The 14,569-nt window shown below is 40.8% G+C and overlaps 2 protein-coding genes across 4 annotated transcripts in view; both read right to left on the bottom strand.

Annotated features, from left to right (window-relative positions):
- Positions 1–7,926, bottom strand: part of sec16a (SEC16 homolog A, endoplasmic reticulum export factor) — a 28,404-nt gene extending 20,478 nt beyond the window's left edge. For 2 of the 3 annotated variants that reach the window (XM_079835512.1, XM_079835514.1), the window contains exons 1-3: positions 7,803–7,926; positions 2,436–5,400; positions 2,185–2,318 (exon numbers count right to left, since the gene is read on the bottom strand). In XM_079835512.1, the coding sequence (XP_079691638.1) occupies positions 2,185–2,318; positions 2,436–5,351 (3,050 nt within the window). In that variant the 5' untranslated portion in view covers positions 5,352–5,400; positions 7,803–7,926. Of the gene's footprint in view, positions 1–2,184; positions 2,319–2,435; positions 5,401–7,319; positions 7,411–7,802 lie in introns of all 3 variants that reach the window. The other variant, XM_079835513.1, reaches the window with a different exon arrangement.
- Positions 7,927–8,691: 765 nt separating this feature from the next.
- The window catches only part of pdcl (phosducin-like), a 7,990-nt gene continuing 2,112 nt past the window's right edge, over positions 8,692–14,569 (bottom strand). Inside the window, exons 2-5 of the mRNA XM_079836027.1 lie at positions 13,291–13,474; positions 12,964–13,145; positions 11,381–11,665; positions 8,692–9,470 (exon numbers count right to left, since the gene is read on the bottom strand). Coding sequence (XP_079692153.1) covers positions 9,186–9,470; positions 11,381–11,665; positions 12,964–13,145; positions 13,291–13,465 — 927 coding nt within the window. The 5' untranslated portion in view covers positions 13,466–13,474 and the 3' untranslated portion in view covers positions 8,692–9,185. The remainder of the gene's footprint in view (positions 9,471–11,380; positions 11,666–12,963; positions 13,146–13,290; positions 13,475–14,569) is intronic.

Here is a 14,569-nt window from a genome sequence, read left to right as displayed (position 1 = left end):
AACTCAGTGTTTCAACCGCAGAAAGATGCAAGTAAAACGACTTGTAAACAATGTCATGTAATGTCACATTTTCCTCAGAAAAACCATATCCAGTGTCCATAAACTCGTTAGTCAGCTAGAAAAATTAACTCTAGAGAGGAGCATTTAGCTAATTATATGCACCACATTACATAGGATATTCATTGACAATGTTCTCCAATATTTAATGCATGTATGAATAAATCTGGCAAGTTTTTATGCAGCCACCATTTAAATGTTTATATTTCAAAAACCTAATTGGAGTAGAATTATGATTATGTAATTGTAAAGTTAATATTATATTTGTATTATTATAAAAAATAACAATTTAGTGTCATTTAAGTGTTTGTATACAAATCTGTTAATTTGTACCTTCAATATTAGTAGGCTAATGTAGTATCAACTGACTCCCAGAGTTTACAACATTAGTTCAGAAATGTGTTTTCCTTGAGAAAATTTTCCATGTACTATACCTGATACATATCCAAAATAATCAATATTGAATTTAATCGAAAATCGAATCGAAAGCTTGTGAATCGAAATCGAATCGAATTGTGAAATTGGTGTCAATACCCAGCCCTAGTTGTTATCATTGGTTTTCTTAACACAGCTGCACACCACCAAACCACATCAAACTCTGGTTGAAACTGACTGATTGAAACATTGGTCTATGTTTAAAGTGGTGTATTCAAGAGCTATCCTGTGCATGTTACATTGTTGCAGAAAATCAAAGATGCTACAAGTTGTTAACAGTAGGGTTGGGAACCGAGAACCGGTTCTTATGCAGAACCGAAACTGATTTTTGAAAAATACCAGAACCGCGCGAAATTCCTAAGTTTCGGTTCCGAAAACGGTTCTGGTGCAATGTGTGTGCGAAGCGCTGGAAGCGTATCCTTTCATAGCGAGTGACAGCCAGTGTTGCCAACTCCGTGATTTTCCCGCTTTCCCGTTTTCCACTGTTGCCGCGGGCTGTGTTTCATGTCCGCGGGTTGAAACGATTGTGCAATTGTGCGGGTTTTGTTGTGAAAACCTGGCAACCCTGGCTCACCTCATCATGAATATTAATGACGTTGCCGCTTCCAGGAGGGCAACGCAGTTCAGCACTGAAAGCCCTCGCGCTACACATTTACGGTTTTGCGTCAGATATTTTCTCGTTGACCACCAGCATAGCGAAGAGAAAGTCAAAAGTATGGATTCATTTCCAAAGAATGAATGATAATGAAGCAAAATGTAACACGTGAAAAGTTAATAACATGCAAAGGAGGCTGCACTAGCAATTTGACAAAACATTTGCTACAGCACAGAGTGCCACAGGGCTTATACCAGATTTATAGTGAAAGGCCTATATATATATATATATATATATATATATATATATATATATATATATATATATATATATATATTTGTCAACCGTTGAGTCACCATGGTTTAGGTAAGCGTTTAGGCACAATTACCTTTGTAATGCTGAATTGCAATTTATTATTTACAAGTTCACTGAATAACTGAATTACTATTAAATTAATATATAACTAATTAATAAATATAACTAATAAATATAATTTATAATTTGGTTATATTCAGAGACAGAGAGATAAAATGTAATAAGACAATTTCAGAGGTGTTCATTTGAAAAAAAATGTGTTGCAAGAATGGCTTAATTAATACTGTAATATATGTACAGTACAGGACTTTTTTGACATTGCCAACCTGTAAATAAATTTTAGAGCAAGTAATAAACACAAAATGGATTGTTTGAGTTGCAAATTGTGCCTTTTTCCTTTACCACTATTTGTTTAATAATTTTAATGGAACCGGAATCGGAACCGGAATCGTTAGGCGGAACCGGAACCGGAACCGGAAAATTTCTCACGATTCCCAACCCTAGTTAACAGCTGCTTCTAACAAGCTATGATATGCAAGGATACCATGGTTTGGACCCAAATGTCCAGACCCAGGTGAACACCAAAAGTGAACAGAGATCTGCAGGCCCAGTGGGATAGGAACAAACTCTGATTGTAACTAGGGTTGCAAAGGGGCTGAACATTTTCAGTAAATTTCCAGAAACGGTCCAAAAAATCCTGGAAAAGCTTCCAAAAATTCTCGAAAGTTTCTGGAAACTTTGTAACCCCAACTCCAACCAAGCAAATCAAAACACTCTTTCACCTGGAGTTGGGTCTGTCCGAGTATTGGCTGGTTCTAGAACTAGGCCTCTCTGGTTGACGTTCAGGTTCCCGGTAGCCAGGATTTTGACCATCATACCAGCCATATCGAGGATCTCCTCTCCGGTAGGCATCATCCTACAAAATCAAAACAAATAGAAAAAAGTATGGATATTTTACTAAGTCATGTTGGTACAAAGTGCGCTAGCATTTCAAAGCTTTGATAAGTGGAAACACATAAGTTTAAAACTGCACCTGATAGTAGTTTTGAGATCTGGGATCCACAGGGTACTGGGGTGGGTACGGCAATCTTCCATCCTGATACTCAGGGTAGGCTCCTGGGTAGTACCCTGCATAGCCTGGACCAGGGGGCATCGCAGGAGGAGCTGCATAACCTGACGGACCACTTAGAGATGAAGAAGGTCTTTGGGGTTCTTGAAAGGGCTGGGGGGCATAGTTTCCAGCTTGGGGTGGGTAAGATAATGGCGGGGCAGATCCGGGTCCAGTAGGAGGGGCACCAGGATGAGTTGGAGGGACCTGTGGAGGAGGCTGGTGTTGAGCTGGAGGGGGATGGGTAGGGTGGGAGGTGCGAGTCAGATCATTGTCGGGATGGTTGCTGGAGGGTCGTGGGGGGTTAGAGACCTGCTGAAGGGGCAGAGCCTCGCTGTCAGACTGCCCACCCTGCTGTGCATCTTTGGTGACCTGCAGATAAAAGCCAGGTGTGTTATTCACCAAGCCCGCAGGATGGGCTTTTTGAGAGACAGCAGGGACTGATGCCAACTGATTTGTTGACTGTGGTTGGTGCATAGAAAAATCAAGCAGCTCATAATTTGAAGGTTGATTGTGATTGGTGGCGGCAGCAGCAGAAGGCGGGGCTTGAGAAACAGAAGGCGGAAGAGATTGGCTATCACCTCTAAGAGACTGGGCCCTTGAGAGCACGGGTCTCGCTGCTTGTACAGAGGGCTGAACATCATTGGCCTCTCGAGCTAGATTCAAGAGGCCTTGAGTGGAAGAAGGGCTGAAGTTTACTGGTGTCTGAGAAAAGAGAGGCTGCGGCTGATTTGTTGGAGGAGAAATCTGAGGCATTTGAGTGATCACAGAAGACTGAAGGGGTGAGTGAACATGTCCTGCTGTCTCTTGAGGACTTGTCTGATTTAAAGGTTGCAAGAGGTTTGGAGAGGAAACCAAACTGTAATTAGAGGAAGGCGGAGCAATCAGCACGGGCTGGTTCAGGTCCTCTACGGGAGGCGAAGTCACTAGCAAGGAGGCATATCCCAAACTTGCCTGAGGCGTGGAGTCTGGCGGAATCTCTAGGTTTTCAGAGGGAGGTTGTGGATCTGGCTTAACTGGATGTAAATCAAGAGGGCCATCCTCTGGTGGCTGGATGACTTCAGATGGATGTGCAGGAACAAATGTTGCAGCCAAAGACGGTGCTGCAGGGGCTAACAGTATGTTAGCACCTAGACTGGCAGTGTCATTTTGTGCCCAGAGTGTAGTAGCAGGACTCTCAATTGGGCGTCGTGCTCCCTGAGCCCGAGATGAGGGTCGACGTTCTGAGAGGTAAATGGTCTCCAAGTTGTCTGGGGGTTGTTCTAAGTTGCCAGGCTGTACGTCACGTCCACCCTTTTCCATTACCATACGTGCACGATCAACCTCAGCAGGTCGAACTCCTACACTGTGCGAGCGGACAGGCTCAAAGGAGGAATTTGCACTTGCCTGAAACACACCAACTGGTTTAGGTGGGCTAGGAGTTGGGAAAGTAGGACTTGCCTCTGCAGCTGGGTTGGAGTCTATCTGTTCAAAGTATCCACCAGTGGAGGGGTGCAAAGGAGGGTGATCTGGTGGTCGGGGACTCTCCTGTTGGATAAACGTTCCTACAACACCTTGTTGTCGACGAGGGATGTGGCCACTGCTGTGAGGACCGTGTCCACTGCTGTGACTGACGTTACTGTAGCTGGATGAGACACTTGCAGAGCGGGCAAGACGAGGAGCAGAGTCAGGTGTCTCCAAGTTAGGCCCCCCCTCAAAGGGATGGCTTGAGGGTGGCTCATTAGGCAGCACTTCCTGGTTTGGAACACATTCCAGATTCTCCACCGAATCACACGGCCCTGCCCCAGCTCGAATGTTACCACTGTCATTCAAATACGGACCGGAGAACTCAGTCGTCGAATGGAGAGGGTGAAGAATCCCGTTTACACGCCCCTCCCCTGAAAGTGTTTCTTCATTTTCAACATCATTTCCCCCGAAGAACATTGAGAGACTTCCGGAGTCACTGGGGACTTCAGAGTAGGGGACAGGGCAGGCACGCTGAGACTGATCCTGGGGGCTCTGATTGAACCATGGCTCTAAGGGTCCACCTGACTGACTGAAATAATTCTGAGCCAGGAAGTGGGAGTTCTGCTGCTGAGATGCACTAGGCCCAGTCACATTTGGTTGAGCTAACTGACCACGATTCTGAGATTGTGTCAAAGGTGGGGCATTGGAGAGGGGCTGTGGAGAGTGGACAGGGGGTGGGACTTGAGCTTGGAAATGCTGAGATGGGAGATCATTGGTTGGCTGAAAGTAGTTTTGAACGGAAGGTGGACGGCTTCCGTGGTCAGGAACCCAGTGAGAAGGTAGGGGAGGCATTGGCTGAGATTGAAAAGGAGCCTGGGATTGAACTGGAGGTGTTGGGGCAGTGGAGGGTGGATGTGATGGACTAGAACCGAAAGGAGGAGCAGGGTTAGGCAACTGTGCAATATAGGGCATTGATTCTTGAGAATTAAAGTATCCTGGTTCTGCAAGAGGAGGGTTGGAGTTTGGCGCTGGCCCTGGGGGAATAGGTTGTGGTGTAAAAATTCTAGGTGGTGGGCCAGGAGAGGCTGCCTGCGCTGTTCCTGGTGGTGGCCCTTGTGGTGGAGCCGCCGAGTTGAACCCTGGCAGGGGAGGGCCTTGCATGGGAAGTGGGTTGCTGTTAGTGGGTGGAGCTTGGCTTCCCCCTGCCATGGGCAAGAAACTTTGTCTCCCGAAGGCAAAAGGATCAGTCACTGGCTGGGTGGGTGGGGCAGCCGGTGTCATAGCAGCTGCAGCCCCATGTTTGTGGGGTCGATTTCTTCTGAAGGCATTGGGGCCACCGGAGGAAGGCGGAGGTCCACTAGCTCCAGGAGGGGCTGTCCGAGGAGGAGGCTGCATCGTTTACACCCACAGGTCTCCAAATTGTCAAGATTTACAGGAGATCTCACTATAATGGAAAAACACAGATTAATGTCATATATCTTGGTGCAACGATTTTATGGTTTAACCACAGGGTTTCCCCATTATCAACATGCATCATTAGAGCACACATCCAATGTTCAGTTAATACTGCTAATAGCTGCCCAACTATATTAATGAGCATTCTGCTTTTAACATCATATGCAGTGAGAGTGTCAGCCAACGGGCAATATGGCACCTCTATAAAAGTACACAAAAGTGTCACTAGTGCACACAAACAGAACACCTCACCCATTCATGAAGACATCTATGCTATTGCATAGCTGTAATTGGCATCAATTTTGTTTTCATGCTGACTTTATACCCAAGTTTATCCTCTTGAACACAAATATCATCACACTATCTAATATTCATAAGTCTTATGATGAGCAGGTGTAAAACAGCCACACTCTACTATGTCGGCATATGAACAGTCACCACGATAAGACACCCGATATCAGGCACACTGCGGGCCGGGTGTTAGAAAGAAATGTGCATTAAGTTACATTGAACTTTGAAACCTGTCGGACATTTTTTAAAAGCAGGGGGCCTCACCTCTACAAGTGCACAGTTTACAACAGCAGGGGATAGATGCAGTTTATGTTTATGAAAATATAGTTTATCATCATGTTCACACCATCGTTGACAGTTTTAGTGGTTTAAAACAACTTCATAGTGACATACAGCATTGGAGAAATGTTTGTACACTCATACTGTAGCTGAATATTTTCCATGATCTTCCTTTTGATTTAAAAGCTGATACTTAAATGCTTGAAATTCATTTTAATACTAAACTGTTTTCAACACTGTTTTCTAGAGCACCAAATCAGCATATTACAATGATTTCTGAAGGATAATGTGACACTGAAGACAATTCAGCTTGGAATTGTGCAAATCTATTTGACAATATTTTCAATTAGAAAACCGTTATTTTAAATTAAATTTCACAATATTAAATGTATTTCACAAATATTGACTAAATGCACAAAACTTTTTGAATGTTAGTGCATGTGAATTTCTTTACAGAGCTGGAATCTAGACAAAGGGTGGCAACTTTGAAGAAGCTCAAATATATGGTAGTTTTGATTCGCTTTATAACATTATATTGGTCACTTCACATACAGAAGCATGCGTGTTGTTCATAGTTTTGATCTAAAATGTGGGAAACGGTAATGAGCAGGTGTCCAAACTTTCGACAGATACTGTACAAACAGTGATACTGTCTCTGCTTACAATTTTAATCTTTATGCGATACTCATATATAACACTGCATATGAACACAAAGATTACACAAATTTATGAACATTGGGTGAGCAGGAAGGGCCAGTTAGTCCCGATGTTAGCCACCCGTTGTGCACTGAATTTCAACTGCTTCCCTTGGGTTGGAGATTTAAACTCCCTTTGTGCAAATCAATTAGATCCTTCATACCTGCTGCAATCATATTTTTAAATTATCTATTATAAATGTAAGTTACTGTATTGTGTTGCTGTATGTGTATGTATACTGCTATTTACAAAAATAATTGCCTTTAAAGACAATAAAAGTTAACTCAACTCAACAGATTGTTAACAATAATGCAGCAAGACAGGGAGGACACTGGAATTTCTGGAGCCTTGAGGGCTGTAATTCATATGTTAAGGTTGACGTATAACAGTCTAATTGGGTTGCCACATAGTGGACTACTTTTCTTAATAATTTACAGATTCGGAATCTGTTGACTTTTTTGAGATGTAATGACAAGCATCTTATTATCCAAAATATTCTTAACCAAAAACATGCAAGGTTAGAGAATATATAGTGACACGTGTCGGTTCCATCGAGTGACGGATGATTTATCACTTATTAACATTCATATTTTGCATTAATTTATATACTGCATTATATCCGGCTCAAAGGCGGACACGTACAGCGCTGGATTTACCCACTGATGTCACATCCTGCTCTTTAATTCCTGTCTCTTCAGCTACATCAGCAAATGTAGATAAGAGAGGTCTTGTACTAATGTATTTAAAACAAACAAAAATAATGGCATTGCGATCATGTAGATCATGCTGCTTAGAATGAGTAGACAAAACTGTCAAAACAAAACACACACACTAGATGAACTTACAGCAGTGCAGGCAAAAGACAAAAAAGCAGTAGCTAAATCACAATATAACTAATCAATAGAGCCTGCAAATTAAATTAAGCCCCCTGATAGAACTCTAATGGACATGCCACGAAAAGAAACACAAGAGAATAAACGTAAAAAATGTAAATAGAGGATGCGAGGAATTGCAGATGACAGCTGACTGGGCCATTAGCCGTTAGCATGCTAACATTTACAGTTAATCCCTCGAAGCACAGAACTCTCTGAGGCCAAACATACAGCTCCACACGGATTATCGTACCTGTTATCTTCCAGTCGAGATGCCCAGATACAAACGAAACTCGATATGAGCGCGGCTGGAGTTAAGATTCTCAAAAAAGTGCAGGACACCGCGGCTGACACTTGTCCGCCATCTTGGCCGAGCGCGTCCTGCTTGGCGACGTGTACATGTTACGTCAGGGATCGTTCCCTTTGGCCCCGCCCCATGCACGACAAAAATAAAAAACAAATAAAGATAAAATATTGCATGGCCACCACAATATGCTCAGTGTGGGCTGTAATTTGTGTTAAAATGCGATAGTAATAAAACGACGCTATTGTACGTTAACTGCACCGTTATTATGAAGACAAATATATGATGGGACAGACTGGCCTACAGCTAAATACCGCCCCCTCTTGACCTCGGAGTGTAATTGAAGGAAGTAATATTGCAAATAAACATAAGTGGACAAGCAGTTAAGGTTTTTAATTTAAAAAGTCTTCATTAAAATAGACTTAGCAATTTGAAGCAAGCTAATATACTGAGTAAATGAACATGAAATGTTCCTCCTCTACAGTGAAATCTTCAAATAATGGTGAGTTTATTAAATGCAAGTAAAATACTGGTTCTGTGCATGGCACCGATTGTTAATATTAGCTGGATTAATTCAAAATACACTTCTAACATTTATGCAATCTTAATACGTAACTAAAACTGATTTAACAGGCATTATCAGATATAATTTTCTGAACGTAACTAGTATTACATATATACATTACATAAACTAAAAAAAGGAAAAATGTTTTGAGCAGAAGAAAACATGGCTTACGTTACACGGCGACAGAAAGAAAGCGTGTGCAGAAAATATGAGTGTTTAATTTTTGAGAAAAAGTGCACAGCTGCCCACATATGAAAGTAACCACAAGACAAGGACAATTCAGAATAATTTGTTTTTATTTTAGCATTTGTCTTGATGGAAATGCTTACAAAATGTATAAAACTAACAGAGGGTAAAGCAAACTAAGATGTCCGAAGACGCACAAATAAACAAACACATAATTCTAAAACTATAATAAATAGTGAAACATCAAAGCAGGATTCTCTGAAGGGTTTTGCATTTTTGTTTGCATAAAGAACACTCCCGATTCTGGAAGTGTCTGAAATCACACACACGCACGCATACCTACGTCTAATGATATCCACTGTTTTGGTCCAGTAATCATGATCTGTGAATGGATCTCTCATATCAGGCGTAACGTTTGTACAGAGATCCTGTGTTTACAGTAGTGTATCTTGAGCTGCAACCGCTGTTTTTGGTCACTATATTGTGCCTGAATCACTATGTGAACGCATACAAGAGTGTATATTCTTCTGTATCTATGTGTTGGTGTGCGTGTATGTGTACAGACATTTGTATGTACGCACTTAGTCTATATCCAGGTCGCTGTCTGAATCGGTAGGGTGAGTGACAGCGGCATTTCGAATAGACGAGTGCGTGTTCGGCTGTGTGTATTTCTCTGGAAGAAGGCCGTATTCCTGCAGCAGAGCTTCGACGTCTGTGGCGTAGAAGTCATCCCCAAGCTGATCGGACACACGCACCAGATTCCCCACCAGCTCGCCTCCGCGGTACAGCAGCAGCGCCGGCAGAGCCGAGCTGCGGAACAGAGCGCTGGTGCCGACCGCAGAGCCGCGGACACGGCAGAACTTCACCTGCGGGTCACAGACGGACAGAGAAATAAGCATAAACATGCACACAACACATGTTCCATAATCACTGATGCTGCTGAAATACATTCATAACATGCGAGGAATGTTTTCCAATTTAGTCTGTTCCTCATACAAAGTCTTGCTTTAGAAGAATTTAAATGTAGCCAAGCAGTGTTATTTTAGTATCATTGAGACACTATTAGATTGTTAATTTTATTAAATGTATTATTTATATTTCATTATGAATTATTGATTTAGTTATTAGTTTTGTTAATGTTGTATGTGAAGTAATTTTGTTGTTTTATTCATTTTATTTAAATTAATTTAGTCATTCGTTTTGTTAATATTTTACATTTTAGTAATTCTGTTGTGTTTTATTAATTTTATTTCAGTTTTAGATCGAGTTATTTTAGAACATCAAAATTAACTAAATGAAAATGAGAAAAGTTAATTATTTTTTAATGTCTATAGTTTTTATTAATTTTTCAGTACACCAAGTTTAACTAAATAAAAATGAGGAATGTTGAAATTATGAGAAACTAGCTGAAATTGAAGTATGCTTTTTTTCTATATTTAATTTCAGCTAACATTTAAGGAATGGAAATCTATTTTTTATGGGGTTTTTTTTTTTAGCTTTAGTTAACTACAATAACCCTGCTGTTAAGTAATTTTATCAGGTTTTTTGTGTGAGATTTGAGCTACTTTCAATTGTATGGAAAAGGAGCAGGTATAGATATTCGGTTAAAAATCTCCTTTTGTATTTCATAGAAGAAACAAAGTCATATGGGTTTGGAAAAACATGAGGCTGAGTAAATAATAACAATTTTCATTATTTGGTGAATTATCACTTTAAGACTACTACTACTACTACTAATAATAATAAAAGTACTAAATCAATATTATTATTAAAGGAATAGCTCACCAAAAAATTAAAATTATCCCATGATTTACTCACCCTCATGTCATCCTAGGTGTATATGACATTCTTCTTTTAGACAAATACAATCAGTTATATTAAAAAAAAGTCCTGGCTCTTCCAAGCTTTATAATGGCAGTGATTGTTGCTTCGTTTTTGTAGTACATAAAACTGCATCTATCCATCATATAACTGCTCTAATATATATTTCGATATAAGAGAAGAGGGGCTTGAGTTTGTTGCCCAGCCCTATCCACGAGAGGCGTCTAAGCTTGCGATGCTCATATACATCACGTCATTTCGCCGTAAGTTGACTACTCGGCTGACCAATAGATATTCTATAAAGTTTTAAATATGGATATTTTTCTTACACAAATGCATCGCTTCAGAAGCCTTTATTATCCCCCCGGAGCCGTGTGGAGCAGTTATATGATGGATAGATGTTTTTTTTACGGCCTTCAAAAATGACCCAACAATCACTGCCATTATAAAGCTTGGATTAGCCAGGACATTTATAATAAAATAATTTATTTGTCTGAAAGAAGAATGTCATACACCTAGGATGGCTTGAGGGGGAGTAAATCATGGGCTAATTTTCATTTTTGGGTGAACTATCCCTTTAATAATAACAATAAAAAGTATTATTCTTAATAAAATATTACATTGTTAAACTGACCAGCATTAAACATATTTGATAAACACTATGGCCTGGTTTTACAGACAGAGCTTAGATTAAGCCAGGATTAAGCTTTAGTTGAATTAGGGCATTTGTGTATCTTTTTATAAACGTGCCTTAGAAAAAAACACTACTGATGTGTCTCTTGAGACAAAACAATGGCACTGACATATTTTTAAGATATCTATGCAAGTTGCTTTCAGTTAAAACAGCTCAAACATGCATTTTAGTCTGGGACTAGCTTAAACCTGGTTTGTGAAACCAAACGAAATCAAGATAAATGAAAGCCCTAAAATGAAACAATTCCTTAATCTCTGTTACCATTGGGTACTGCAGTGCCAGGCAGAGCATGCTACCATCCATGGCCTGGCAGGCGGGCACCTCTGGCTCATAGATGTGGACCAGCACCAGAGTGCTCTTGCCCTCCTCGTCGACAGCGCTCAGGAACTCCTCCCCCGACGAGATGTCAATCACCTTTTCAAAGCGCCGCCCTGCACACAGCTGTCGCCGCATCGCCTCCATGCGCTGCAGACGATACTGCTGGAGGAAGGCCTCATCATCATCATCATCCTCCTCCTCCTCTTCTTCCTCCACACGGAGATTCATCTGCAGACAGAAAAACACATACACATAAAATAACACGTTAATCCCTCAATTTACTCTCCTAATGGAGTCCCTTGCAAAGCATGCTGGGAACTACAGATCCACAGCCCAGTTAGTTGTCAACACAAATATTTCATACAGTTTTAACACAAATTAATTAGGTAAACTTCAGTTTTAAATTAGTGCTGGGAATCGATTAAAAATGCGATTAATTAGTTAATTTTTTTTCTGTAATTAACCGCAAGTTTTTAATATTTCAAGTTTTTCATATTTTGATATTGTAATAATTTCAGTTACTCTCCAAATTAATGTAGAAACAATTTAAAGACAGTATATTTTAAATATGTGTTGTAATGCCATCTTTTTATGAATGAAGGCCAGTATCACTGATGCTAATGTATCTATGAAACATTAATGACGTTACATTACAGTATAACTGAAAGCTCCCAATTTCAACATTTATTAGGCTTCAAAAAAACAACTTTTAATTTAAGTGAACTTAAAACAATCTTTACATAAACCCATTATAATAAATGTTATTTTTACCTGTGGCCTTCCCTGTTAGACATATACAGAAATGTAATAGTTATCAAACACCTTTCTTAACTGCATATATAATACATGAAATATAGATTAATCATCATTAAAGCTACAATTTTCTCTGTTCCCGTTGTTCTTTGATGAACATAAATGACAGGCATCATCAGTGCTCCTGTCACTTTAAGAACGGCCGCTGACAAACATGACGTGGATCTGACGCGCTGTCCCGCGCATCTCATTTCCTCACAACTCTAAGTTCATTTAAGACGTTATTGTTTTTATTGTTTGTTCAAGAGCTAAAGAGAACTCGAGAACTCGTCTGTCTTTGCGTCGAGTGTGTGTGTGTGTCACAGTGTCCTTCGATTAGCTGACATGAGACGCAGCCACACAGACAGGACACTGACACACACATACACACACACACACACACACATACAGGACATTAGCACACAGCACGTTCTCTTGTGTCTTATCGCGCTTGGAAGCATTTACATGAATAGGAGCATGATCATGTAACGCTAGGCAAAAATGGATATAAAAACGGACGCTGCGTTACTTGCGTTAAATATTTTTAATGTGTTAAGCTGAAAAAATTGATCACCCGCGTTAACGCGTTAATTTGCCCAGCCCTATTTTAAATATATTAGGTTAAATGAACAATTAAATTAAGTTGTGACAATTAGATATGTTTAAGTAAAGTGAACATAATTTAAATGTGTCATATCTATGAAGGGCTTTTTTTTTTTTTGAGCGTATCTCACTTTGCCTGCGATCTTATCCTGCAGCTCCTTCTGCTTCTGTTTGTCGGCTTCTTCTTCCAGATGCGACTTGCAGGTCATGCTGAGTTTCTTGATGAGCCGCTCCATCTCTTTCTGCTGCTCCACACGCTGCTCGTTCTCCAGCTGCTTGTATTTACGCCAGTCATTGATCACACCCTTCGGCCCTGTGGGAGAAACACACACGCAGTCAGATGTGCAAACAATCTTCACGGATGTGTTTATGAACCTGGAGGCAGCATTATTTCATTAAAAAGAGGCTGTTGGGAATAGAAGTACAAATTTGTTTTCACATTTCACGTTTCACCGTACCGGTGTTGACCGAACTGCCATCTGCACTGTAGTCGAGTTCCACATCCAGCACCTCCTGGTCACGGATGGTTTTGGACGCGTTCTCCTCATCCTCGTGGTCGCTCTCTTCATCCTCACTGCTGCTGTAGTAATACTGCAGCTTCTCCCCTAGAATCTTATCATCCAGCGTCGTCATGACTACAGACTGAGACAAAGGTGAGAGACACACGGTTGGAGTGTTAATACAACCATAACACACTGAGACGTAGGGCTGTGCAATTAATCGTAATGGATTACTCCCTCAGCCAAACTTAACATCCAAATCAGCCGAATAATTGAGTGATGTAAAATGGAGTCTACTGTTGCTAAACTGCGGGACGTGCTTGATATTAAACAGTGTAATTAGAAGTGCTTTTTTTTTCTGTGTTTGTTTGTTCAGTGGAGATATTTAGCTGCACTGTCCTTATTGTTTATTTGTGATGTAATGTGGCTGTGGTTGGGAGTATGTGTATGTATAAAATTGTGAATAAAAAATAAAACAAAAGACGTGCATTAAGCCACGAAAGAGATACTGTTCTTCCCTAGGCGGCAGACTTTCTTTTCCTTAGCAAAGTATACGTGACTAAACATTCAAATAGCCTACACACAAAAATGTCGAAATGCCATTTTAGCAGAACAGCCAATGAGAACGATCAGATGGCCCGACTGACCGACAAACGCCGATTCAACGTGTCGAATCGGCTGAAAAATAGCTGACGAGGACCAACATCAGCCACACCGAGAAAACTTAGTTGGCCGATGCACGAAAACTGCCCGACGGCCGACCATCGGCTTGGTGTGTTCCAGGCTTTAATCAAACAACAAAAGACAAAGATAAAATCACTCACTACTCTTGAATTGAAACTGTACTTTTAATAAGGATTAGTCTATATTTAAAGGTGCAGTGTGTAGTATTTATGAGGATCTATTGACAGAAATGCAATATAATATACATAACTATGTCTTCAGTGGTGCATAAAGACCTTACATAATGAACCGTTCTGTTTTTATTACCTTAGAATGAGCCATTTCTATCTACATACACCGCGAGTCCCCTTACAGTGAAGTCGCCATTTTGCGCCGCCATGTTTCTACAGTAGCCCTAAATGGACAAACTTCTCTACAGAGCGCTAGTCACTCTCTGCTGTCTGCGACGATGACATCTTTGTCCTGTGTCGGCCAATGTAGCTTCTCTATGTGCTTCAAAAGGGAGGGGTGAGCGTTGGACGATTGCAATTCACGACCTCACCGCTAGTTGCCA

This window comes from Gobio gobio (assembly GCF_949357685.1).
Source record: "Gobio gobio genome assembly, chromosome: 14".
NCBI classification, from domain to species: domain Eukaryota; kingdom Metazoa; phylum Chordata; class Actinopteri; order Cypriniformes; family Gobionidae; genus Gobio; species Gobio gobio.
Note: the sequence above shows the minus strand (reverse complement) of the source record. Positions and strands in the feature narration are given on the sequence as shown.